Source organism: Sturnus vulgaris, chromosome 26 (genome assembly GCF_052056855.1).
Source record: "Sturnus vulgaris isolate bStuVul1 chromosome 26, bStuVul1.hap1, whole genome shotgun sequence".
Taxonomy (NCBI): Eukaryota; Metazoa; Chordata; class Aves; order Passeriformes; family Sturnidae; genus Sturnus; species Sturnus vulgaris.
The window spans coordinates 1055652-1081882 of NC_142268.1; the positions used below are offsets into that span (position 1 = coordinate 1055652).

At 53.9% G+C, this 26231-nt stretch overlaps 2 protein-coding genes across 2 annotated transcripts; one reads left to right on the top strand and one right to left on the bottom strand.

The window, feature by feature from the left end:
• Window positions 1–222: 222 nt before the first annotated feature.
• Window positions 223–19468, bottom strand: HNRNPM (heterogeneous nuclear ribonucleoprotein M). Its single transcript, XM_014887222.2, has 16 exons — window positions 19286–19468; window positions 16408–16577; window positions 10531–10583; window positions 9769–9776; window positions 9593–9686; window positions 8520–8714; window positions 8110–8263; window positions 7170–7219; window positions 6808–6868; window positions 4767–4868; window positions 4133–4177; window positions 3624–3698; window positions 3188–3286; window positions 1761–2542; window positions 1369–1420; window positions 223–622 (listed from the first exon to the last, which is right to left on the bottom strand). Exons 1-16 carry the CDS (start codon window positions 19414–19416, stop codon window positions 459–461), a joined length of 2235 nt encoding a protein of 744 aa, XP_014742708.2. The 5' UTR covers window positions 19417–19468; the 3' UTR covers window positions 223–458.
• An 803-nt stretch (window positions 19469–20271) lies between these two features.
• On the top strand, window positions 20272–25758 carry YJU2 (YJU2 splicing factor homolog). The gene is made up of 8 exons (XM_014887225.2): window positions 20272–20370; window positions 20890–20990; window positions 21487–21631; window positions 22023–22157; window positions 22360–22541; window positions 22950–23070; window positions 24054–24219; window positions 25049–25758. Exons 1-8 carry the CDS (start codon window positions 20347–20349, stop codon window positions 25135–25137), a joined length of 963 nt encoding a protein of 320 aa, XP_014742711.1. The 5' UTR covers window positions 20272–20346; the 3' UTR covers window positions 25138–25758.
• The last annotated feature ends 473 nt before the right edge of the window (window positions 25759–26231 follow it).

Genomic DNA, 26231 nt, shown 5'->3' on the forward strand with positions numbered 1-26231 from the left:
CCTGCCTGGGCCACGCACTCACTCCAGGAGAGAAAAAAAGAGGTTTTTGACCGCATTTGCACTAGAGAAAATGAGCTGGGAGTGGGTGGGATAGAGGAGAGGGAAGATCCTGCACCCTTGGAGCCATCCTAAAGAGATTCTGACAGAAACCAAGAGGAACGCTGGTTATTTTGACAAACTGGAGGTTGCAGGGGTTTTAAGCAGAGTAAAGGATGCTGTGACTGAAATCTTGAACTTGCATTTATTATCAAAGTCAGACTGTTTACATCTGTCAGGTCAACGAGATGCCACAACTACAAAAAAAGATTGTGCACATGGCAGTTCCAATGCAAAAAACCAGTAAAACGGGGGCTCCCTCGGTTAAAAAAAGGACTTAAAATTACTCCAGAAAGCAACCGGGTTGGGCTGAACAGCTTTACATCCAGTCAGCAGGAGGTGGGGAGGGCAGCGGGCGGGGCTCAGGCGTTGCGGTCGATCCGCACGTCGATCTCGCGGCCGCGCAGCTGCAGCCCGTTCATCATGCGGCAGGCGCGCTCCGCCACCTCCGGAGACTCGAACCGCACCACGCCGCAGCCCTTGGACTTGCCGTTCTCCATCTTGATGTCAGCGTACAGCACGTGGCCTAGGGAAGGGCAGGGAGAGACCTGAGTGCTCCAGCCAGTCCCGAATCTGCACCTCAAGGTGTTCCTCCCACCCTGCCTTTGGCACTCCTGCACTCCTCCATCCAGTCCCAAATCTGCATCCCAAAGTGCTCCCCACTCTGCCTTTGGCCCTTTCCATCCAGTCACAAATTTGCACCTAAAGGTGCTCTCCCACCTTGGCTTTGCTACTCTATCCACTCTCCATCCAGTCCCAAATCTACATCCCGAAGTCTGCTCCCCATCCTGCCTTTGGCATTTCAGCCACTCTCCATCCAGTCCCAAATCTGCAGCCCAAGGACTGTCCCCATCCTGCCTGTGGCACTCGGAGCTCTGGGAGGAGCTGGCTCAGGTGCTGTTGGACAGGAGGGGGATTTAACCCAGCTCAAGCAGCAGCACCAGGATGTGGAGGGAGCAGAGCCCTGTCCGGAGGGTCAGTGCAGGCTCCACCTCACAGCCAAGGCTGGGCTTGGCTCCCATGGAATCCTGGAATGGTCTGAGCCAGGAGAGACCTCAGAGAGCATCCAGTGCCACCCAGGGCCACCTCCTGCTGTCCCAGGCTGCAACAAGCCCTGTCCAGCCTGGCCTTGGACACTTCCAAGGATCCAGGGGCAGCCACAGCTGCTCTGGGAACTCCATTCCAGGGTGTCCCCACCCTCCCAGCCAGCAATTCCTTCCCCATCTGACCATTATTCATATTCATTCCTCAGAGTGAGGAAAAACTACTCACCACATTCATTGAATTTATCTTTCAGCATTTTCCATGTAAAATCAAAAGGCAGCTGTGGGAAGAGAGGAATAAACCATTACTGAGGCTGTGCTGAACAACCTGTAGGCACCCCCAGCTCCCCAAAACTGGAACCCATCCCAGAACAGCCACTGCCATAAAACCATGGGATTGTGGTCAGCCAGGAGCTCTTCTCCTGGTAAGGAAATGGCTCCAACTCCCCCAAAATGTGGCAGCATCCAGTATGAGACTGTGACTGGAAACTGAGCTTGGATGAGATCAACACAGCAGGGACAATGAATGCCATGGGTGTGAAGGGAGGGGTGGGAAAGGGCAGGAATGGGAACAAGGGGAACTCCCATTTCTCACAAATATCTGACAGGAGAGGTACTCACATTTCTCACAAATATCTGACAGGCTTTCCGGGCCACGCCGGCTGCAGGGCCTCCTGCTCCTCCCAGGGACCCTGCAAAATTCCCTGCAAAGTTGCCCCTCTCCATATCCATGGGCCTCTCGAAGTTGCTGCCCATGGCCAGCCCCATGCGCTCGATGCCGGCCCCCATGCCCTGCCCCATGGGCGGCCCCATCCTCTCCATGTTGGTGGCCCCGATGCGCTCCAGGCCCATCCTGTCCATGGGCGCCGCCCCCATCCTCTCTATCCCGATCCTGTCCATGGGCGGGCCCGGGATGCGCTCCAGCCCCGCGGGCATCCTCTCCATCACCTGGCCCATCCCCGCGCCCATCCCCGCGGGCACCATGCGCTCCAGGCCGATGCCCATCCTATCCATGCCCGCCCCCATGCGCTCCACGCCCGAGCCCATCCTGTCCATGGCTCCGCCCACGCGCTCCATGGCCGCTCCCATGCGCTCCATGGGGAAGCCGATGCCCGAGCCCATGCGCTCCATGCCGGAGCCCATGCGCTCCATGCCGGGCCCCATGCGCTCCAGGTTGGGCGCCAGGTGGTCGATGCCCAGCGGGGCCATGCGCTCCATGCCCGAGCCCATCCTCTCCACGTTGGAGCCCATGCGGTCCAGCACCAGCCCCATCCTGTCGATGTCGGAGCCCACGCGCTCCATGCCGTGCCCCATGCCCGCCGGGATGCGCTCCATGCCCGAGCCCATGCGCTCCATGCCCGGCGCCATCCTCTCGATGCCAGGGATGCTGGCGTTCCCTCCACCTGAAACGCACAACACGAACAGGATGAGAAACCTGAGCAGCTCTGATGGGATCCGTGCCCTTCACTCAGAGCTCCGGGATGTTCAGGTCAAACCCTGCAGCACTGAGAGTCCAAAATAAGGACGTGGAGCTGCTGGAGAATCCAGAGGAGGCCCCGGAGCTGCTCCACAGCCAGGCTGGGAGAGCTGGGGGCTGCTCACCTGGAGAGGAGAAGGATCCAGGGAGAGCTCAGAGGCCCTGAAGATATTGAGGGAAAGGGACTGGACACAGGGAATGGTTCCCTTGATTCTGAAATGCTGTGGTTTGGTCATTAAACCAAATTAAATCTGGAAATTGATGGGGTAGCTCTATCTGCTTAGAGGTGTTTAAGGTTCAGCTTTGCTCCAGAAATTCTGCAGTTTCATTACTGGGATTGTCCAACGTTTCCAGGGAACATGCTCAGAAGTGAAATGTGATACAGGCAGCAGAAGAAGTAGGATTTTGTTTCCACTGACAAAAAATAACCTCCCAGCAGCATTTCAAAGCCAGACAGCAAATTCCTACAGCAGATCTAAAATCTAGTTTTTTAATCTGTGTCACCCCCATAATTTTTGTGAGTTCAGGGATGAACAGCAGGCAGGAAATGGATTTCATTTACTGCACTCACCTATTCCCCTCTCCAAGGTCTCTCCAAAACTCCGGGACATTCCCATCTCGTTTCTTCCAAACTCCCTCTCAAATCCCCCTCCCATGGCTCGATCCATCTCTGCAAAGAGAAGGTGGAGAAGTTTGCAGGGGGTTTCTATGACCCCTGAGAGAACATTTTACCACAGGAAGGTTTTTGTGATTTTCTTCTGATCCTTCTGTCGTGGTTTCAGGAGCCCAAAGCCCCAAGGAAAAGCAGATTTACCCCAAACACACGGGAGGCTCTGGGGAACGGACAGAGCCAGAATCTTTCTGAATAAACCCTTCAAGGTACCAACAAATCATTGGGTTTGTGCAGCTCGAGATGCCAGCTGGAAAAGGCTCAAATTATTCCCTTAGACCTGAGGTTTGTGGAAAGAGGGATCCCTCCCAGGGAGACACAAAAATCCGGTGCCTACCACTCATCCTGCCCATGTTCATCCCGGCTGGGAAGCGGCCGATGTTTTCCATGCCACCAAAGGGACCTTCCATTCCTAAAAAAAAAAAAACATTTTCCAGGCATTCTTTAGCAGAGCATTGCAGCAGCACAGCCAGCAGCTGCTGCCCCACACCATTCCCACAGGCACAAAGCAATTCCCTGCCACCAGGTCCCAAAAAAGGGGCAGGATTTGGGTACAGTGTTATAAAAACCACGGAATCACAGAGTGCTTTGGGTGGGGATTTTGAGGAGCCATTTCAACCCCCAGGGATGGCACTTCCAGATCTGCTGAGTTAAGGAAGCACAGGTCATTTTTTATGGGGTGTGCCCAACCCTCCCCACACACCTGCAGCAGTTCCAATACCCAAAAAGCACCAAATTCTTGCTAAATTGGTGCTGATTACCCAGCACACAAATCCCTGCCCAAACACACAGCCCAGGCTGCAGGACTTTCACAAAGCTATGAACAGATCAAGAACCACAGCTTACCTCCCATTTTATTCATTCCAAAGCCCATGCCTTCCATTCCCATTCCTCAAAATAAAAGAGAAAGTTTTATATAGCAGGTGTCAGCCAAGAAATTCCAGCCAAAGGCTGCACAACTCAAACCACACAACACATCCATGGCTTGGGCTGAAGAGCTTACATGGGATAACCCTGAGGAGATTTCAACATTCCTGCTCAGAAAATCAAGCAGCAAAGGGGAAAAAAAACCCACTGGCATTTCGACATGGAAAGCTGAGTGTGTGCTACTTTTTAGGTGGCTCTTTGAAACTTGTGCTATTTCAACAGATCCTCACCAAAGATTTGCAAGCCCACTAAAAGTGTTAAAAGTGAGAGATGGTTTGGAGTTTCATGGATCTTTGCAGTGTCTGCTGCTCATGCTCAAGAGTCAGAAAATGAGAGCTGTGTCTTGACCACAGTGAAAAAAAAAAAAAGAAAAATGGAGCAGTTGGTTAAATTCAAGTTTCCATTATCAAGCTGAACAAAAAAAAAAAAAAAACTCACTTGGCTTTAACATTCCTAAGAAACTACCAACTTTTTGGGGAGGCAAACAAAGCTATCTACCTTCTACACAGCTTAAAGCTCTCATGAAACAAAAGCATAGGAGTAATCTTCTTACCTCCAGGTCCCATGTTGCCCATTCCCATGCCTTTGTTTAAATGATTTGCATCAATAGGTTGACCTCCAGGTCCTAATCCCATGCCAATACCACCAAGACCATCTGAAGAAAATATTCAGATATCAAAAAAGCCTTCTTTCCATAGTTTGACAAAACAGCAAGTTTTATTTCTTAAGTAATTGACTTTCATTCTCCAAAAAAAAGCTTGCTGTGTCCCCCCTGTGGGGTGTGTACTGAAAGCAGGGAAGTGTGGAGTAAATCAAGAGTAGATGTGTCTTGAAATAGGCTAAAAACTATCTCCAATTATTTGGTTTCATATTTCAATTTCCATCTTACTGCTGAGAAAGCTTGGTTTGGAGCTGACTCCTGAAAAATAACTGGCTAGAACACTGCTTCGTTTGGGCAAAGTCCTCAGCTGAGGAGGGTGGAGTGGGCAATTTGGGAGAAGTTCCCCTAAACCTGTGCACAGTTCTCACCCTGGCTGGCCAGGGGCTCATTTCCACCTCTGCCAGGGCTGGGCCCCTGCAGGGCAGAACTGAAGCACCAGCTGCAGCCTAGGGATCAATGACAGCCACCGATGGAATTGGAGCACACAGCCAGCCTCTCTCTGAGCCAACACACCACAGCCTTCTTCCCAGGCACAGAGCTGAACCTTCCTGAAGGATTCCCCAGCCCAAAGAAAGAAGAAAAAACCCTTTTTTTTTTTTTTTTTCCCCCCTGAAACAGGAAGAAAGTTCTCTGCTTGGCACAAACACCAGCTCATGGCATCCTCTGCCTGCAGGATTCCCTCGTTTCCAGCTCAGCACTGAACACAGGAGTGTTGAATCTTGTTTTAAAACAGCACAAGGTTCCCGCTTCCCCGCCCCAGTAAAGGCCAAAAATCCAGGCTTCCAGAGGGATTTTAGGGAGTTTTACCCCAAGGCAATGCAATTGGAACCCAATGGCTTTGTCCTGAAGAGAGGAACATCCTCACAGTGACACTGCTGCTGAGGGAGGCCTTGGCAGGCACTGACAGCTCAGCTGGGGAGGGGATAATTAATCATCATTAATAATGGACAATTTAGAAGCACACAACAGGTCTGGTTCCCAGGAAGAAAACAGCATCTGTCTGAATCCAGAGGATCCCAGAATTCCAGACTGGTTTGGGTTGGAAGGGACCTTTAAAGCTCCTCCACACAGCCCAGGCTGCTCAGGACAACTCAAATTCCATCAAACTGCCCCAATTTAGCTGCATTTGAACAAATTCAGCCTCCAGCTCTTCCAGTCCCAGCTCTTCTCTTCAGTATTGCAGGAATTCATCCCAGCCTTTGCAGGGCCTCAGATCACATCCACAGCTTTGGGGAATTCCCAGGGATGGAGACTCCACAGGAGCTCTGAGCAACCCAGTCACCCTCCCAGGAATTGTTTCCTGACATCCACGTGCAGTCTGTGGATTTCCACTGCTGGTTTAGACTTGATCTTTTAGTTCATTCAAATTCCAAGTTGGAAGGAGCAGCTTGGGGCAGCCAATTATTCTGAATTTTCCATCTCCTGGGTTTTGGTTGGCGCTTTCTGCATCCTGCACCTCCAAGAAGAGCCTGGTTTTTCCCCTCTTCTTTCCATTTTTAATACATTGGTAAGATCTCCTTTGGAAATTTGAAGGCCTGGAAGACTCCCAGGTGCTGAATTCAGCCCTTCCAATTTAAGGGAAAAGATTCCATTCCCAGAGCACCATCCCATAGGAGGTGCTGACTGATTCTTTGTGTTTCCATTAAATCCCACTGGTAATGGAAGGCACTGGGATCTTGGAATTGCAATGGAGAGCTCTGGAAGCCTTGAGAAGGTGAATGTTTTAAGACAAGCTTCTGGCCATGAGCTGAAAGAAGTATCCAAAAAAATCTGAGCAGCTCTTCTTCACTATTCCCCCTTCTGAAATTATTCAGGAATTTGGATCCCAGTTTTCCAGTGTGAACCAGAGTTTTACTGGGGCTGGGACTGGTTCCCAGGTGCTGAACAGCCAAACAAAAAGCAGAAGATGTTGGATCATGCAGGGGACACTTACGAGGGAGTTGTTGGGGTCGTTCTGGAGGGAAGAAATCTCCTTTGGGAAAGGCTCGTTCATCCTAAAAGGAATTCAGCATGTTAAAGTTGGCAAGGAAAGAAGAAAATGATTTCCTGATTCTTAAAATTTTGATTTAAAATACAAAAATTTCAAGTTAAAGCAGTCTTGATTGTAGTTTTTGATTTGTCTTTTAGCAAAATAATCTGAATTAACCTTCCCTGATTGCATCAATTCAGTAGGCAACAGGCAAATCCCACATTTCCCCCTCAGGATTTGGGTCCACCCTGGAAACCACAGATTCCCCCCCCAAATCAGGAGAGCATTCCCAGGTCAGGAAGCAGTGGGAATGGGGGTGTCCTCACCATTTTGACATGCATGGGTCTGTCAAAGAGCAGCTGCCCATTGAACATTGCTGGGGTTGTTAAGGATCTTTGTTCAAGCACTGAGGGCTCTGAGGGGAACACAAAAACCCCTCAGAAAAATCTCATCTCCTCAGTTACCATTCACTGATTATCCCAAATCTTTCTGCTTTCTCCAAAACTAAAAAGCCTTGAAATCCAAATATAGTGAACATTCAAAGAAAGGCTTTTTGAAATTTAAAAAAAGAAAATTTATAAAGAACAACATTCCTGGGGTATGATGTTCACAAAGAGATACAAAATGTAACTCTATGTCAGCCCAAGTGTTTAAATGTTTCCTCAGTCACTTTATCCATTGAAAACAGGAGAAAACAGGGAGAAGTTCCACATTTTGAAGTGTGCCACGCCAGCAAATCCTGTGCCCAAGTCTGGCTCCCACAGGGTTTGGTGCAGAGGGGAATCAACACTCAAACAAACTCTGGGAAAGGAAAGGGGGAATATTTTCCTCCTTTCCATACCATAAAGCAGGAATTGAGGGAGTAATGCCTGGAATTTTATTGCAGTTTGGTTTCTAGGCAGCAAATCATTGCTAGTGGAAGGACACAGGGAACAGGGAAACACCAGCTGTGGGTGCCTTGGCACAGGGACTTTTCCCTTCCCAGCCAATTGCATTTTAATACTAACTACAAGCCAGAGACACAAACTCACCTGGGACACAGGTACATTTACCCACATGGCAAAGGGACTTTGCTAAAGATCCCGAGCCAATACAACAATTCCTTCAAGGTGGAATTTTGCCTCCGTTTCGCTTTTCCTTCCATTTCCCACCCACCACAACCTGAGCTTCCCTGCCCTGGCAATGTCCTGGCTAGGAATCCATCCCCAGTGTCCCCTGCTGGGCTCCCAGGTGTCCTGGCCCGTCCCCAGGTGCTGCCAAGGATACAGATGGCCTGCACGGCCTCGATGGCCTGCTCGAAGGTGACGGTGCCGATGCCGCGGCTCTTGCCGTCCTTGTCCTCCAGGATGTCGGCCCTGACCACCACCCCAGCCATGCTGAACACTTCCTTCAGCTTCTTCCAGCCCACCTTGTAGTCCAGCTGCAAAACAGGGCATGGTTGGGAATGCAACAGAGATTTCAAACAGCTTTGGTGGGCTCCTGTCCTTCCCTGGTGTTGGCATTAAAGCGACAGAGCTGAGATAAAATGTAACCAGAGGACAGAGGTTTATTCAAAAATCCCAATTATCAGACAACTGAGAAGCACAGAGAATCAAGAGCACACAGAGAGGAACTTTTCCTGCAATTCCCAAGGCTCCTCCTCCCTCGGGCTGCCCCAGCTGAGGGTTTGCACTCACGTTGGCCACGAAGACGGTGCTGCCGAGGCGGCCGGCCTGCAGGGCGTGGATGATCTCGTTGGGGATGTTGGGGTTGTTCAGGATGCTGGGGGGGATGTTGATCATGCCAGGGCCACCAGGGCCGGGCCCGATGCCCATCCCTCCTGCTGCCATCACCTTCTGCATGGCCCTCCTGGCGTGCTCCCCGTCGGGGTCCTGGGGGACGCATAAACACACACAGTGAGATCCCCGTGGGCAGTGCCAGGGCTCCAACAGGCACAGAGAGGAGCTCCCTTCACCCCACCTCGATTTCCCTCCACCCCACCTCGATTTCCCTCCACCCCACCTCGATTTCCCTCCACCCCACCTCGATTTCCCTCCACCCCACCTCGATTTCCCTCCACCCCACCTCGATTTCCCTCCACCCCACCTCGATTTCCCTATCTGCTCTCTAAGCATTCCCAGCCAACTGCTTCCCTTTCATTGGCAGTCAATTTGTTTTAGCCACTTTTATTTAATTTTTGTTTTAGCCAACACCCAGCACCCTTTAGCATTTAAATGATACATTTATTAATGTTACCCTCTATTAATGTTACCCTTTATTATTAAAGGCATTTCCCTGGTTTCCAACACGTTTATCCATCATTAATACCAAAAACAAATCTGTGTTACACCTGTTCCAAACCCTGATAAATCCCCACTGCAGAGGGTTTGGAATGAGCTCCCAGGACTGGCTGCCAATAGCAAAGCCATTAAAATGGAAATATATCTTTGAGGTATTCCAGGAAAGAGCTGATTCTATGGAATTGTTGGTGGAATCCATTCATTCTGAAGCAGAACTCAAAGGGAAGTTTGTCAAGAACAAACACTCACTGAGGTTTCTGTGTCCAATCATTAACAAAGGAACTGCAATTCAAGCCAAACTCCTGCCTCGTCCTCACATTGAGTTTAGTCTTGATAGCCACAAGTTCAGAAAATTAGAAAAAGGTTGACTGGGGCTTTTTATCCTATTGAATTGCTGCTTTCTGTCCATCACCCTCTGGGTCAGCCCTAAACCTTTAACAAGAACTCGCCACGACTGATCCCCTCCTTACTTCTTTCACTTTCAGTGGTCTCCCACCAAGACTGTGCTTGTTCAGAACCTCAGCAGCCTTCTTCATGCTCTCTTCCATCTTGAACTCGACCACCCTGTGTGGGGACACAGCACAGCTCAGGATGTTGTTTTGAGGAGAAACCCGGGGGTTTCTGCAGGGGTGCACAGTGAACTTACGCGCATCCCTGGCGAGGTGATTCCCGGGGCAGTCACAAGGAGGAGGGAAAAGAGAAAAAAAAAATAAAAAATAAAGTCAGTGAAAGCTCAAATCACACATAAATATTTTATTATTAAAGCCAAATCACATCAGTTAAGCCCTACCAGTGAAAATAAATGGAATTTTACACAGGGCAAGCCTCCAATACTGGAATTCCATAATTTCTTGTGCCTTAACAGGATTAACCTGGGCTCTCTGAGCTTGTGACAAACACTAAATCCCGACTCTCCAAGAAATACCACACGCTTCCTGTGACCTGCTCTTCCCTGGCATACAGCAAAACCCTCCTCTCCACACTCTCACCCTAAATCCATTTCCTTCAGGACACTTAGGAGTGCTCCTATTCTCTTCCCTCATCCTGGATCCAAGGCCCATGAAGGCACTGAACGTTTACATTTAGGAATTTCCCTCTCTCTCTCTCTCTCTCTCTCTCTGCTGGCCCAGGAAATTGCACCCTGGCCCTTCCAAACTCAGCCAAAGCACTCGAGTGACTTTTCCAAAGCACAGGAATATTCCAGAGCCCTGCCCTGCCTGCTGGGCTCCAGGGTGACACGACCAACGCCAACAGCTCCTGCCTGCAGAGCCCACCCCACTCCTCCCATCCCACAGCACTGCTGACCTAGAGCCACTGCACATCCACACTCTGAGCCTCCCTGGCCTCCTGTCCAGCACACAGAAACATTGCAGGTAGAAAATCCACAAAGAAACTCTCAAACACTTACCCTTGACTTTCCTTCAGCGTCCATTAAGAGCTCCACGTATGTTACCTCACCAACTACAAATCAGATTCCAGACGACACAGATACCAAGGGAGAAAAGCCAAGAAAACAATGGGAATTTAGAACAATCAACAACCGTGTATGGAGCCTCTGCCTTATAAGAAAGCCCAGAAACACTCCATGTTCTCTAGACCACAAAACTGGACAATTACAGGTATGCAGTAAAGGTTTCAAGCACTTCAATATGTTCTTGGTTTTCCTCCACCTCAAAAGCCAGAGATTCCTGCAGCTCCCTGGATCTTTAGTGCCCTGAGTTACCTGAGGCAATCCCAACCCATGGGAGAGGCTGCAGGAACAAGTTTTCCTCTCTTCCCACAGGATGTGGTCCTGGCTCCATCATCCAGAATTTCAATGGATTTGTTTTTCTCAGGATTTAAAGACAAAAAAAAGGAGTCACACTGAACTTACAGATCAAGAGATCACTGCCTGCCTGCTGTTTATTTCAACAGGTTTTTGTTAAGCCACAATCAATTCCGTTTTAGCATTAAAATCTCTCAAGACAAAACTGCCAACAGCAAAAGACAAAAGTCCACAGAAAACTCCAGCTGCCCCTTTCCTCACAGGACTGGGATTGCCTCTCTAGGACCAAATAACCCTGGCAGGGACCTCCAGAATGCAACTACCCACATGGCTGCTGCCTTTGAAGGGACTGGCATACAGAAGAATGGAATAAAAGTATTTTTAAAAATTATTTGATTTTTCCTTGCTGGTTTTAGAAGTCCTGGGGGTTTAAATTTAAACCAGGAGGACTCCCAAGCTGCATTATGTGGATGGAGGGTGGAATGTTTTATTTGTGGGAAACCACGAGCCAGTTGAGTATGAATAGTTTAACTGGAGCAAGGAACTGGGGTTTCACAAAGCTCTGCCAGGGACAGGGCTCAGCCTGACCTCCCCAAGGCCCAGCATTTACAGGACACTGGGAATCACTGTGCAAAACTGACAGCCTGGAAGGTCTCTCTCGAAGCTGGAAAAAAAAAAAAAAAAAAAGGAATGCTTAATGAAACCACCGATTTTTCATCTCCATTTCTTATTTTAAACAATAATTTTGCAGTAAGAGCATTCCAGCCAGAGCAGAGGATGAACAGCTCTGATCCACTCCTGCTTTTGGGAGGACAATGAGGCTGGAAAAGGCTGACAAGTCCCTCTGAAAGGGACTCCATGAGTGTCCATTATCACCCACAGCTCCAGCAGCTCATCCATGTCGCTGTGGATCCTAATTCCAGTCTCTAATCCCTCAGAGCTCACCCAGCACACATGGGATTGTCCCCAAGGAGTCCTGGGGGGGGGCTCAGCTTTCCCACCAGGTTCTGAAGCCATCCAGCTCAACAGCAGCAGCCAGAGTCCAGCCTCACCTGGGGCTGGGATGCACCAGCTCCTCCCAGGTGAGCTCCACTCCAAAACCTCTCTGAGCCACAGCCTCAGGTGGGCACTGCCTGTACCTGCACAGCCCCAGGTGGGCACTGCCTGTACCTGCACAGCCCCAGGTGGGCACTGCCTGTACCTGCACAGCCCCAGGTGTACCTGCACAGCCCCCAGGTGGGCACTGCCTGTACCTGCACAGCCCCAGGTGTACCTGCACAGCCCCCAGGTGGGCACTGCCTGTACCTGCACAGCCCCAGGTGGGCACTGCCTGCACCTGCACAGCCCCAGGTGGGCACTGCCTGTACCTGCACAGCCCCAGAGTGAGGCTCTCCTGTCCCAGCCCCTCACCTGCAGCTCCACACACAGCACTCCCACAGGACTCTGCCAAGCCTGAGGATGTCCAGCACAACTGAACATCTGCTCCTGTAACCAATCCCTGACTCTGAACCACAACATCTCCAGGAATCTCTTGGGAAGTTGAGTCTGTGCCAGTTTTGCTCAGAGCTTCCTGCTGGAGCCTTGCAGACACACTAAAATCCAAATATCCAGCCTGAAGGAGCTGCTTTCCCTTAAAGGACACCTGAACTTCCTGAAGAGCCAAATTTCAAAACAGCAGGAGGGGGGGAATGACACACTCAGTGCAACAGCTCTGAGCCAGGACAGAGCCCAGAACCACTGACATGAAAATGCATTAAATTCACCCAAAAATGTGTGAGAGGAGCCAACCCAACCCCTCTGCCAGCACATCATTGCTGCTGGCAAAGGAAAGCTTTTTTAAGAAGCTAGGCTGGGTCACATTTTATTTGAAGTTTTGGGTTTTGTTGTTTTGGTTTTTTTTTCCTAGATCCCAAAGCACAGAATGCCATGGAAAATTAGCAGGAGCAGATATCCACGTGCTAGCCCAGGATAAACCAGTGATCCCAGCAGGATTCCTTTCTGCCAGAGAACAGCTGGATTCTGTCAGGGAACATCCCACAGCCACAAGTGGAGAAATTTCATCCAAACACAAAAAACTGTTACTTCAGGAAGGGAGGAAACTTCCAAAAAACACCAGCTCCAAGTCACTGCAGGTTTAATTAAGGAACATGTTCCCCGTGGTGTCTTTAAGATTTAATGTAGAGGAAACTGATTTATGGATTGATTTATTTAAACCTCTCACTTAAAAGTTTGGAAATGCAGCTTTTCCCAAACCACGAGACTGGAGCAGAATTTACTACAATAACCAGAAAGCCAAACTGAAGAAGGCCTCAGTGTTATTTACCACAGGCATTATTTTCCTCCCTTTTAAAACTTGGTATCACTTCCCAAAGTTTATCAGTACAGAAAATACCAATGTTCAAGCTGGGCTGCTCCAGCAGAATTCCAGAACTCTGCAGGGCCTGTCCAGGAAGCTCAGATCAGGATCCACAGGGTGACCTGAGGCCCTGAGGACACATTGGGAACTCCCCACAACAAGTTCAGGCAGAAATGCCAACTTGAAGTTAGGCAATTTGATTTTAAGAGCTCTGAGAGGTGTGAAAGGTGCAGGGAGGGAAGTGGGGAGCAAGCACAGAAGTGGGGCAGGGGAAATGTTTTATAGCAGTTATTCCTGGGCCTCCAGGGCCAAAAGTAAAATACCAAGAGGACCAAAAAGCTTTACACTCACTCCCAGTGTGAGGCAAAGCAGAGCTGGCCACAGCTCCTCCCTCTTTTACAGGTAAAGCTCAGGATAGGCAACGCCTGGGGAGAGAAGAGGAGCAAGTTTTAAACGTGCAAAGCTTTGAAAAAGGGAGAAGGAAAACCTTCCCAAACAGGGATAGCAGTCAGCAATTGTGTCCCACATGGGGAAGGGAAACTTCCCTTCTGCAAGAGAACACCCAAACTAAGTGGGGATTTTGGCTCTTGAAGAGCTCGGGCAGCAGAGGGAGTGAAAAGCTCCCTGCAGCCAGGGAAGGGCTGAGATTCCTTGGAAAGATGGAGAAAGCCCAAGGGAAACACAGCAACTCATCAGAGACCTGAGCAAATGGAAGGGGGAACAGGCCAAGGGTGGAACTGCACATTCCTGCCCCATCCCTCACTCCCCACACTGGGAGCAAATCCTGGGGCTCTGCAGTGCCACTGTCACCAGTACTGGCACTGGGACACCAGCAAAGAGCCACATCTCCATCTCCAGGAGGCCACCAAGCCTCCATAACTGCTGGAGGCTCAGCAGGAAGGCAGCACGTGGGGTTTAGCAGCTGCTCTCCTGCAGGGGATTCAGGCCGGGAGAGTTCCTGGTTTGTTAAAGTTTGGGCTGTGCTGGAGAAGGGAACGTGGGACAGCCCTGCCTGCCCGGGGGGTCCTGTCCCTCCCCGAGGGGACACCCTGCCCATGAACCACACTAATTACAGTCATTAACACGTCCCTGCCCACACAACGTGACAAATACTGCCTCGTTTCACAGCTAAGCCCTCTCCTTGCATTCTGTGCCTTTTGCTACTTAGGGCAGGGAGAAAGTTAAAATACAAAATTCTTTATTTCCTAAAGGAGCCAATAAAACCTGGAATTCAAATCCCAGTCTTTTGATGTCATGGCCATCAGCTCCCTTCCACAAGCTGCCATGAACATTCCCACGTTTCTCTCCATGTGTAGGGGGACAGATTAGGACAAGTTCCCAGCATTCAGGTACTTCCATGGAACCCTTCCCAAATTCCCATCAGCACTGCTGCTCGGTTTGTAACACCTTGTGTCTGCCAGCCAAAACCGGGGAGTTCCAAACAAGAACATCTCTTCATTCCATTACCAACATTCCCACTGCATACCTGTAATTGAGTTTCTCCAACCAATGCACTGGGATGCCCGAGCACGGCGTGGGGACAGAGAGGTGGCACCTGGAGCAGCCTGGCCACTGCCAGGACCAGCAGCAGCTCCTGCACACACGGCACCTCCCCGAGCTCCCTGCTGCTACAGCCCTGCAGAGCCCTCACACACCCAGGGTTTCCCCTTGGGCACAGAATTCCACCTGCTCCCAGAGCCTGGGACGTTTGGCCTGGCTGTTCTTAACACTTCCAAAGCAAGAATTCCACGGGCACATTCCTGGGGCTCAGAACTGCTCTGCCTCGGGGCAAGGACTGAGCAAACCCGAGAGCAGCACTTTGGAGAAGTCCAGAACAACTGCACAGCAAATCAAATCCAAACTGTTGGATTCACCAGCAGTGCCAAACCCCAGGAAGGACGAGCCCAGTTTGAGCAGGACAAGCCCTGCAGCCTGAAGGAAGAGGCTCCAACGTTCCCCTAGGATCTGCTGGAATGAGCAGCTGAAGAGCCCGGCAGGAAACAACCTGAGCCATCCACGGGAACTGGAGAGAGACCAGCAGACACTGGGAACGGGATTGACACAGCACAGAGACTGCACACCTCCACATCAGAGACCCAGAGCAGCCACGGGGCAGTTCAGGGCCCTTCCATAACCAGGGCCTGTTCCAGCAGCCCTCGAGGCTGACACAAAGCCACTGCTGGCTCTCAAACAGCCCCTAATTAGGGAAGATTCCCAGTGCTCCCAGTCCCGACGGCCGTTCCACTGACTCGGCTCCCTTTTGCCTCCAAAGACAAACATTTGAAACCCTCTGGAACTTTGTTTTCCCCTTCTTCAGGTCACACCTCAAGCACCTGAGCCGTCAGTCCTTACCCAGCTCCAGCACAATGACCACTACCCTGGCTGATGCTCTGTATCCAAAAGTGCCCCACAGGAAATGTTGTGCTGTTACTCTGAACTTGGTTTAAACATTTGAAGGCTGGAGAAGCCAAGGATTTTCTTGCCACTCCACTGCACTTCCAAGGTGACTTGAAAACCAGAAAGCTGGGCACCAGCCTGAAGAAATGACACTAATTTAGACTTGTCACCACCTGAGTACTCAGCTCAATCTCTTCATCTTCCTCGAGAGATGAAGGTGTTCAGGTCAGCAAAGGCAGCTCCCATCCACATGGAAATTAAAGAGAATTGTGGAAGGGGGAACACCACAAACCTGATTTCCAAAGCCCTGATTCTGCTGCAGCACATGCCAAAGCACCAACCTGATTTTGCAGGTCACCCTTAAATACATTGAACTGCAACCAATGGCAGAATGGCTCTTGAAGCCAGCCCAAGCCCCTCCGAATGTGGGGACACACCAGAGCAGGACTGAACCACCTGAATGCCCAAAAAACATTAAAATGCTTCAGAAAGTTCTGCTTCAATTCAAAGCTAAAACCTGCTGCAAGCCTGGGCTTGAATCCCTAAGGAAAACACTGCTAATCCCGGGATGAGGCTCGAGCAGCTGCTTGCCAGAGGCCTCCACAGGAACCGGCCCCTGGAAGGCTGCCAGGGATGGAAGTTGTGCAACACCCAGCGAGGCTTCGGGAAGAGCTTTCCCAAACTCCTGTGGCCAAGTGCTGAGCTACAGACAGAGCCAGGCACGGGCTGGAGCACAGGACAGCCTGGGCCACTGAGCTGCACTTTACCTTTCTCTTTGACCAGGTCCTTCAGTGACTGCCACTTGACGTCGAAGGGGATGTTGGTGATGAAGGCTCGGTACCTCTTGGCGGGGTTGGCGTAGGGCTCGAAGCGATTCCCTCCCCTCTTCATCCCCTTCTCCTTCTTCTTCTCATTGGGGGTCGGGCGCTCGCCTTCGCTGCGGGAGAGAATCCCCGTGAGCTCCTGGGCATGGAGCAGCTCCACCTCCAGAGAATCCCTGTGAGCTCCAGGGCATGGAGCAGCTCCACCTCCAGAGAATCCCCGTGAGCTCCTGGGCATGGAGCAGCTCCACCTCCAGAGAATCCCCGTGAGCTCCTGGGGATGGAGCAGCTCCACCTCCTGAGGAGAATCCCCGTGAGCTCCTGGGGATGGAGCAGCTCCACCTCCTGAGGAGAGAATCCCCGTGAGCTCCTGGGCATGGAGCAGCTCCACCTCCTGAGAATCCCTGTGAGCTCCTGGGCATGGAGCAGCTCCACCTCCTGAGAATCCCTGTGAGCTCCTGGGCATGGAGCAGCTCCACCTCCTGAGAATCCCTGTGAGCTCCTGGGCATGGAGCAGCTCCACCTCCAGAGAATCCCTGTGAGCTCCTGGGGATGGAGCAGTTCCACCTCCTGAGGAGAGAATCCCCGTGAGCTCCTGGGCATGGAGCAGCTCCACCTCCACAGAATCCCCGTGAGCTCCTGGGCATGGAGCAGCTCCACCTCCAGAGAATCCCCGTGAGCTCCTGGGGATGGAGCAGCTCCACCTCCTGAGGAGAATCCCCGTGAGCTCCTGGGGATGGAGCAGCTCCACCTCCTGAGGAGAATTCCCGTGAGCTCCTGGGCATGGAGCAGCTCCACCTCCAGAGAATCCCCGTGAGCTCCTGGGGATGGAGCAGCTCCACCTCCTGAGGAGAATTCCCGTGAGCTCCTGGGCATGGAGCAGCTCCACCTCCAGAGAATCCCCGTGAGCTCCAGGGCATGGAGCAGCTCCACCTCCACAGAATCCCCGTGAGCTCCTGGGGATGGAGCAGCTCCACCTCCATAGGAGAATCCCTGTGAGCTCCTGGGCATGGAGCAGCTCCACCTCCAGATGGAACAAAACCAGAACATGGAGTCACTGAATCCCAGAGCAGGCTGGCTGGGAAGGGACCCTGGAGCCCATCCCATCTCGAAAGAAAAAAAAACCAAAAAACAAGAGAACAAAATGCTTCAGCCTAAGTCTTACATAATTCCCTTTGCTAATCCAATTAATCTCCTTGCTCACTCAGTGCTGCTGGAAAAGATGCAACAACACATCTTGAGGAGGAATTCAGAACACACCAGATAAAAAAGCTGAAGTTTCTACAACCTCTCTGTCCTGAGCTTTTCCCAGCCTAGCACCCGTGCAGCCCTGCAATTCCCAGCTCCATTTCAATCCCTGAACAGACACAACAGCCTGCAGGAGAAAAGCAAATTAAGAATGTAGAGGCCTCTGAGGGTTTATATTTGAATGTGTTCCCTGCTTCTATCACCCAGCAGCCAAAGCTTCTTCAGACACAGGGATGGGAATTTTCCAGTCTTTCTCTTACTGAACTTTCATAAAGCTTCTTAATTAATGAAGTAATTAAAACTCCAGAATTAGATTTGAAATAGGACAATCTTATTCCCACCTTCATTTCTGTTTGGTTGACAAAGTAACACAAAAAAAGCTGCACTCAGATTTTAGTGGTTGTTACTCAAGCTGCATTTCCCCAAGGCCACTGAGATTGTGCCCACAGGAGCCTTGGTGTTATTTATCCCTGTGCAAGTGAGAGCTGGATATTCCAAACAGAACTGCACCTGCAGACACAAACAAATTCCCCGGAGGCATCCCAAATGGAACAGGGTCAGGAAAAACAAAATCACAGCACAGAAATGTCTTTATTTATACTTCCAGGAATAACCATGCAGGCAAACTGCTGATTCCATGTTCCCAGGAGTGGTGGGAAAAAAAAAATTATCTTTTTCCCCCAAAGCTAAACACTTTCCTGGTCTCGGGGAACACAAACTCAAGTCCAACCTTGAGTCTGCAACAAGAATCACAGCACACACCAGGTTCAACCTGATTCTTATCAGCCCGGCATGAAACTGAGGCCACAAACGCCCTGAGGGAGAGAAGTCCTTTCTATTCCATGGATTCGGTACCAAAACCGGCTTTGGCAACTGTGGAATTTTCACCCAGCATCAACAAGAGGAAGTGAGAAGCAGCCGAGGCTTTTTCTGCCGCTCATCCCCACGTTTACGCAGACGGAACTGCAGCGCTGCTGATTTTGGTTTAAATTTCTGTAACGTTTTACTGACAGCAGCCACCGGGATTGTGCAACCTCTCCCCGGCACCACCTTAAACTCTCACCCTCGAGGTGTTTGCGCTCCTAAATCCCTTCACGCGTAACTCAGCCCCAAAAAGGAGCACACTCGGCTGCAAAGCGGGCAGCAGGATGAGGTGCGTGCTGAGAGCAGCCGAGTTATTAAAACTTATTGACAAGCAAAAAAAAGTAACGAACTTCAACATCCCCACGCTGGCACAGCCCGCTCTCCCCGGGGAAGCCTGAACTCCACCAAAACTCAGCAGCAGCTTTTCCAGAGGGGATGATCCCAGGGTTCCCTGCCCGCCGGGCCGGGCCCAGCGCGCTGCGGCCGCGGGAGCCCCGGAGGCGCCTCCGGGGCGGCCCCGCCCGGGATCCAAAGGCGAGCCCGGAGGGAGCAGCGGCCGCAGCGCCGGGAACGGCCCCGCACCGGTAACGACCTCACCGGGACCCGCCGGCCCCGCTCCGCCCCGCCACCCTCAAACCGGGCCCAGGCGCGGGGAGGCCGCACGCGGCCCCTCCGGCCCCACCGGCAGCGCGGCCCCTCACGTCCTCCCTACCTCTTGGGGGGCGGCCCCCCCGCGCCGGCCGCCCCGTTGGGCGCTGGCGGAGCCGCCGCTGTCGCCGCGGCCGCCGCCGGGGGCGGCTCCATTTTCCCGGGGGCGTTTTGCGAGGCCGCGGCCGCCGCCATTTCCCAGCGCGTCCTTTGTGTGGGGAGCGCGGGGCACGACGGGACGGCGCCGCAGGCCGGGCTGCCAGGGGGCGCTGCGCTGCTCATGCGCGCGAGGGGGAACGAGCGCCGGGCGGGGAGGCGGGAAAGGCGCGCGGGGCGCTGCGCATGCGCGGTGAAGCGGCAGCGTCATCCCCGCCGGTGATAATGGCGGTTCTGCGCGGGCGCGGTGTGGTGGCGCCGAGCAGAAGGGGCGGGCAGTACCGGGGAGGGAGGATCTGAGAATGCGCAGAGCTGGGGCCACGCGGTTCGGGCGGGGCTGGCGGCAGTGGCACCTGGGGCTGCCCTCGCTGGCGGGAATTAGAGGCTGTGCGCATGGGAGGAGCGCTGTACGGAATGGCGGCAATGGCAACGCCGTGTGCGCACTGCAGCGGTGCCGTACAGCATGGCTGCCATAGCTACGCATGCTCAGTGGGATGATTAAAAAAAAAACAGAAGTGAACTTAAAAGCACTCAGAGTCTTCAGTTTTAAGGAAGAAAGTGTCATTTTAAACACAAAACAGACGATCTGGGGACAGTTATCCACATGACGAATATGTGTCACGGGAGATCAGGGGAGGCAAAGACCCACATCCCGTGCTGCTGTGAGGAAGCCGAATTTCCCCAGCCCCAGATTGCAGCCCCGGCGTCCCCCAAGCCGCCCGGCAGGACCCAAGAATCTGCGGAACCCCTTATGAGGCCGCGGCTCTCCGGCGGACTCTTGGTTGGGCTGCACAACAGCCGCGGGCGGAGCTGTTGACAGGCAGCTGGATCAGCCAATAACAGACGAGGATCGGGGAGGCCGCGGCTCGCTGGGCCAATGAACGGCGGAGGGGGCGGGGCCACACCCGGAAGCGGCGAGCGGCGCGGAGGCAGCACCGGCAGCACCGGGGATCAGGAGAAGCCGCAGCGATGTCGGAACGAAAAGTGCTGAACGTGAGTTGGGGGGAAATCCCCGCCAAGGGAGGGGCCAGGAGGGCGTTCCGAGCCGGGCTGGGCCGCGGGAGGGTTCCCCGAGGGCGCTGGGGGGCGTCCCGGTTGGTTCGGGAGTCACTCGGAATCTCGGGATCGCTGAGGCTGGAAAAGAACCGAGATGCAGTCCAGGCTTGCCCGGTGCCCACCTTGTCACCAAGTCCAGAGCACCGAGTGTCACGTCCAGGCCGTCCTTGGACACCTCCAGGATGGAGACTCCAAACCTCTCTGGGCAGCTCATCCAGTGTTTAACAACCTTTCCTTGAAGGGGTTTTCCCAAAATCCAATTTCAGCCTCCTCTGAGGTCGTTTCCACTCATCTTGTCGCTGTTCCCTGGCAGCAGAGCCCGACCCCCACCTGGCTGCCCCCTCCTGTCGGAGCTGTGGGGAGTGAGAAGAGTCCTGGTGGTCCCGCATTCCCAAATCCACTCTCTCTCCATAGAAATATTCCTGGCATTCCCAAATTCTCTCTCTCTCTCCATAGAAATATTACCCCCCGGACTTTGATCCGGCCAAGATCCCGAAGCTCAAGCTCCCAAAGGACAGGCAGTACGTGGTGAGGCTCATGGCCCCCTTCAACATGAGGTGAGAGCGGCTTTGGAGCCACGGGATCACTCCTGGAATAATGGGATCAGTCGTGGAATGGTTTGGGAGGGGTTGGAAAGGCCCCAAAGCCCATGAAGGAGCTGACAGGAAGGATGGACAGAGAACAGTGACAAGGGATGGAGGGACAGGACACAGGGAATGGTTTCCCACTGCCAGACGGCAGGGATGGATGGGATATTGGGAAGGAATTCCTGGCTGGGATGGAATTCCCAGAGCAGCTGTGACTGCCTCTGGATCCCTGGAATGTCCAAGGCCAGGTTGGAGCAGCCTGGGACAATGGAAAGTGTCCCTGCTATGGCAGGGGTGGCAGTGCAGGGGACCCAAACCAACCCACAATTCCCCAATTTTGGGCGTTACTCACCCTTAAATTTCCAAAGCCAAAAACATCCTGACACAACCAGTCACCTGGGCTGTTCCTGGTGTTCATTCCCTGCTTTTTTGAGGTGCCCTGGACATTTCCCTCCCCTTGCCCCAGGTGCAAGACGTGTGGGGAGTACATCTACAAGGGCAAGAAGTTCAACGCCCGCAAGGAGACCGTGCAGAACGAGGCGTACCTGGGGCTGCCCATCTTCCGTTTCTACATCAAGTGCACACGCTGCCTGGCTGAGATCACCTTCAAGGTCAGCCTGGCCCCGCAATTCCGGCCTCTCCCTGCCTGGGAGAGCTCGGGGTGCATCCCAGGGAACGGCTGGAGCTGTGCCAGGGCGGTGGGGTGGGGATCAAGGGAAGGGTTTTACCTCCAAGGGTGGTGGGGCAGTGAATTCCCCCAGGGAATGAGGGGGGCAGAGCTCCAGGAGCTTTTGGACAGTGGGGTTGGTGGGATTGTCTCGTTCAGAGAGAGGAGCTGATGGTCCCCATGATTCCCTGACACTCCAGTCCCAGCATGGGTTCTTGGCTGGATCAGCCCTTCCTGGGCAGTTTTGTTCAGGGAATGTGTGGCTCTGGAGGTGGCCATGGGCTGGCTGGAGCAGGATTCCCACCCACCATGGTTTTCCTGCTGTTCCCTCTCAGACAGACCCCGAGAACACGGATTACACCATGGAGCACGGTGCCACCAGGAACTTCCAGGCAGAGAAGCTCCTGGAGGAGGAGGAGAAGAGGATGCAGAAGGAGAGGGAAGAGGAGGAGCTCAACAATCCCATGAAGGTACAAGGACTGCAGGAAAACCTCTCCCACACTGCCTGACTCTCCCCAGCCACAGCAGTGACCTCCTAACCATTCAGACTTTCCTGTCTTACCCAAAAATGAGGATGAGGACAATCCTCTTGTGCTTCATCCAGCATGGGGAGGTGTTGGAGGCTCTTGTGCAGGCTCTGCTGCCTCAAATATCCCAACTTATCCCATCCAGGTCCTGGAGAACCGAACCAAGGACTCCAAGCTGGAGATGGAGGTCCTGGAGAACCTGCAGGAGCTGAAGGAGCTCAACCAGCGCCAGGCCAACGTGGATTTTGAGGCCATGCTGAAGCAGTACAAGGAGCTGGAGGAGGAGCAGAGGCGCAAGGAGCAGGAGGAGGACGAGCAGGAGATGAAGTGAGGGGGCTGGGAGTGCTGGGATGGGGGATGAGGCAGCCTGGGCCTGGACAGAGGGGGCTGAGTTACCAGATTTGGGGAGCTGGGAAGAAATCCCAGTCTGTCGTGGCAAAGTGCTCAGGGAGAAGGAGTGGAAGGTGCTTCCAACCCAGCCAGGCTGGGATTCTGTGGGATCTGGGCTGCTGAGGGGGGGTCCCATCCCTTGGGAAGTGCCCTCACATGGACCCAGTTCCTGCTGTGGGGTGAAGCTCCAGATCCCAGTGCTCTCACCCCTCAGGCTTGAACCTGATCCCATAAAACCCCTTGGGAAGGGGATCCCGAGGCTCTGCCGCTGGCCCCAGCTCCCCTGGAGCAAGCAGGGCCTGGCAGTGGGATGGATCCAGCTCCAACACTCCTGTGTCCCCACAGGGCCATGCTGGAGCAGGCCCAGAACCGCCGGCTCCTGGACGATTCCGACTCCGAGGAGGAAGCAGCAAAACCCCGCCCGAATCCTGCAGCCCCGACAAAACCCACAGACATCCTGCAGGAGGTGAGGGAGCCCCAGCCCTGACCGTGTCCCAGAGCTCTGTGTGCCCATTGTGTCCCTGTCTGAGTGACACCAGGCTCGTGTCACGCCTGAGCAGCTCCCAAAGGCTCTGTCCCTGTGAACTGGGCTGAGAGGAGCCAGGGATCACTCGGGGATTTTAGGCTGTGCTTGGTGACAATCCTGTCCCCATCCTGCCTTCCTGGGGAAGAACAGAGCTCTGCTGGGCCCTGCTGCTGCTTCAGGCAGGATTGCAGCGCTCTGGGCTCTCCCTGGGCTGTGCTTTGGGTTCAGGGAGAACAAAAGAGCTCCCAGAGCCCGGCCTGGAGGGAGGGATTATCCCAACAAAACAGCCCTGCCCTCTCCCACTGTCAATCCCTGCCCCAGGGCCCCATGTCCGCTGGGCTGGATCAAAGCTGCCATGCCCAGAGTGGGGCTGGGGTTAATCCCAGCCTTGTTCCCTGGCCCGGCACTAATCCCTGTGCCCAGGGCTCTGGGATTCACTGGGTTCTGTGGCTGGACCACCTGCAGGCACCCGGAGCTGCTCAGTGGCCTTGAAAGGAGCTGATAAAACAGAGAGAGAATGACCTTTCCCCAGGCAGAGAGGGATAGGACACGGGGGAATGGTCTGGAACTGAGGCAGGGAGGGTTGGGTTAAGGAGGGAACAGGTTGCCCAGGGAAGCTGTGGCTGGAAGTGTCCAAGGCCAGGTTGGACACAATGGAAGGTGGGACTGGATGAGCTTTAAGGTCCTTCCAAGCCAAACCATCCTGGGATTCTTTTCTCTGCCTCCTCAGCATCCCAGGGCCATCCTGAGGCAGTGGCGTGTGGATTCCCAGGGGCAGCTTTGCAGCTCCACATCCCTGTTTGTCACTGCAGGGCCACAATTCCCCCTCGGGCCCCTCTCCTTGTGTCTCTGCTGCTCTCATCCCCAATCCCCCCCTTGTCCCCTCCGTGCTGGAGCCCCCTGACCCAGGCTGTGCCCCACAGGACCCCCAGCCCCAGAGCAAGAAGCCGAGGACAGAGAGCTGGGAGAGGAGCGTGGGCAAGCTCAGCACCAAGGCCCAGCTGGCCGGGCTGGTGGCCCTCAGGAAGCAGAAGCCACATCCTGCCCTGGATAATGGGATGGAAAGCCGAGGCAGCACGGCCAGCACTGGTACCTGCCCCGGGCTGGGCCCTGGGGAGGGCTCTGGAAGCCCCCAGGGGGGTTTGGCTCCGTGCTCAGAGCCTGGCGTGGGGTCCTTGGTGTGGGGACAGATTGGGGTGTCCCCATTTCCAGGAGGTTCCTGGTGAAGGAGAGGCTCCTTCCTGGCTCTGGCCTTGGGGACAGGGCCAGGAGCTTCAAAACAGGAGATACAGCCCCGGGAACGTCACAACAGGGATGGGGGTGGAACAGCAGGGAGTTGCTTTGGTTTGAGGCCTGGTGATAAACCCTGCCTCGCTGCTGGAGCTGGGAAGCTTTAAGGAATACAAAACAAGCTGGAAAGTTTTCCAGCACCTCAGTGAGCTGCCCAGCAAGCCGGGAGATCCATGATTTGGGAAAGGAGATGAGGGATTAATTTTTTCTGGGCTGGTTGATCTTAAGCCTTTGGCTTAGTGAGTCCCCCTGCCCTCGGGGGTTCCCTGGGATCCCAGCTCTTGGAGCTGTCCCCTTTTCCCTGTGCTTCCCCATCCACCTGCTCCTGGCTGCTGTTCCAAGGATTGGGGTGGTGGGAGCTCAGAGCTGGCTCCTCTCTCCCTTCCCAGGGTCTGGAATCTCCCACGGAGCTGTGGAGGGACAAGGGGGATCCCAGACCTTGCAGGGTGGAGGAGGAAGACTCCAGCCCAGGGGTTCCTTGTCCACCTGATTTATCCTCCCTGGATCCCTCAGGATGAGGCTCAGGCTCATCAGGGATGAGGCTCCACTCGGAATCTCTCCAGGGATTTGCTGGGACATGCCCTGGGGAGGCTGGACCTGACCAGATCCTCTCTCCCTTCTTTTCCAGGCTCGCTTCCAGCAGCAGCAGCAGCAGCCACGTCCTCCCTGGGTTTGTTGGGAGCCTACTCAGACAGCGAGGACAGCACCAGTGACTGAGGAGCAGGGACAGGGATGGGGCAGGGACAGGGATGGGGCTCTCCTGGTCCCTGCTGCTCCTGGAGCCCCACACGGAGCTGGAAGCACAGCCAGGGCCCCACAGGGTCCAGGCCACCACTGTCCCCACGTCCTGCCCTGCAGCAGCAGCACAGGGAAGGTGTTTTCCCTGCAGCAGGAACCCTGGAGGAAGCCCTGGCAGTGTCTGGTGTGTCCCAGCCCTGCTCCCAGGATGTGTTGGGAAGTGCCTGGGCTGGACAGGACCCTGCTGTGTCCGTGCTGGGGGTGCCACTGCCCTCACCCCCCAGTGATCACGCCCAGGTCGGGTTTGGGGTGTCCTGAGGGACCTTGGATCCTTCCCCCCGGGGTGCAGGGGAAGGTGGGTGCTCAGCCCCTCTCCTTCACTTCACCCCGAGCTCTTTCTGTGCCAGGGTGTCTCAGATCCCACCTTTGCACAGACCTGGGGGGGCTCATCCAGCCCCTCACTGTGGGGACAGGGCTGTCCTGCCACCACCAGCCCCCCCGAGAGCTCAGGGACAAACCCCTCCCCACCATTCTGAGCCTGCTGTGCTGCAGCAGCCACAAGTCTGGAATAAATCGGATCTGGCAGAGCCAGTTGGTTCATTTTCTTCCAGAGAGTGATTTGTGCGTGGGCACTGTCAGGTCCTGCTCCAGGGACCCCCACCCCAATGACAGGGACCCCCCCCCACCCCAGTGCCCACCCACCCCAAGTGGGGCTCTCCTCACCCACGGCCATGAACTTCCCCCCTCATCAAGACCCCCACTTCTAATTGCTGAGCAGCCTCTGGCTAATTAAGCCCCTCACAAAGGGGCTGGGGGGGGGGGGGGCTCGGGGCATCAGGGCGAGTTGGCCACAAGGGCAGCCCCCCCCCCCCCATCCCAATTAGCATTCTGTGCACATGCCTTAATTAACCTTTTCAAATATTAATGCTGGGCACTGGGCTCAGCCCGGGGCTGGAGGTGGGGGGACATGAGGGGAGGGGGGGGGTCTCTGGCCGTGTCCTCCCAGATGTGTCCCCCCCACTCCCCAGCTGTCACCACCAGGTGGGACCCCGGGCAGGGACCTTTGTTCTGGG

Bases quoted from the DNA above. Each gene is read 5' to 3' on its own strand.
- HNRNPM (XM_014887222.2), bottom strand. From the start codon at position 19,416: ATGGCGGCGGCCGCGGCCTCGCAAAACGCCCCCGGGAAAATGGAGCCG. The intron at 16,578-19,285 runs GTAGGGAGGACG...TCTCTCCCGCAG, and splicing joins GGGGGGCCGCCCCCCAAGAG to CGAAGGCGAGCGCCCGACCC. The intron at 10,584-16,407 runs GTAAAGTGCAGC...TCTGATTTGTAG, and splicing joins GGACCTGGTCAAAGAGAAAG to TTGGTGAGGTAACATACGTG.
- YJU2 (XM_014887225.2), top strand. From the start codon at position 20,347: ATGTCGGAACGAAAAGTGCTGAAC. The intron at 20,991-21,486 runs GTGAGAGCGGCT...CCCTTGCCCCAG, and splicing joins ATGGCCCCCTTCAACATGAG to GTGCAAGACGTGTGGGGAGT. The intron at 22,158-22,359 runs GTACAAGGACTG...TATCCCATCCAG, and splicing joins AGCTCAACAATCCCATGAAG to GTCCTGGAGAACCGAACCAA.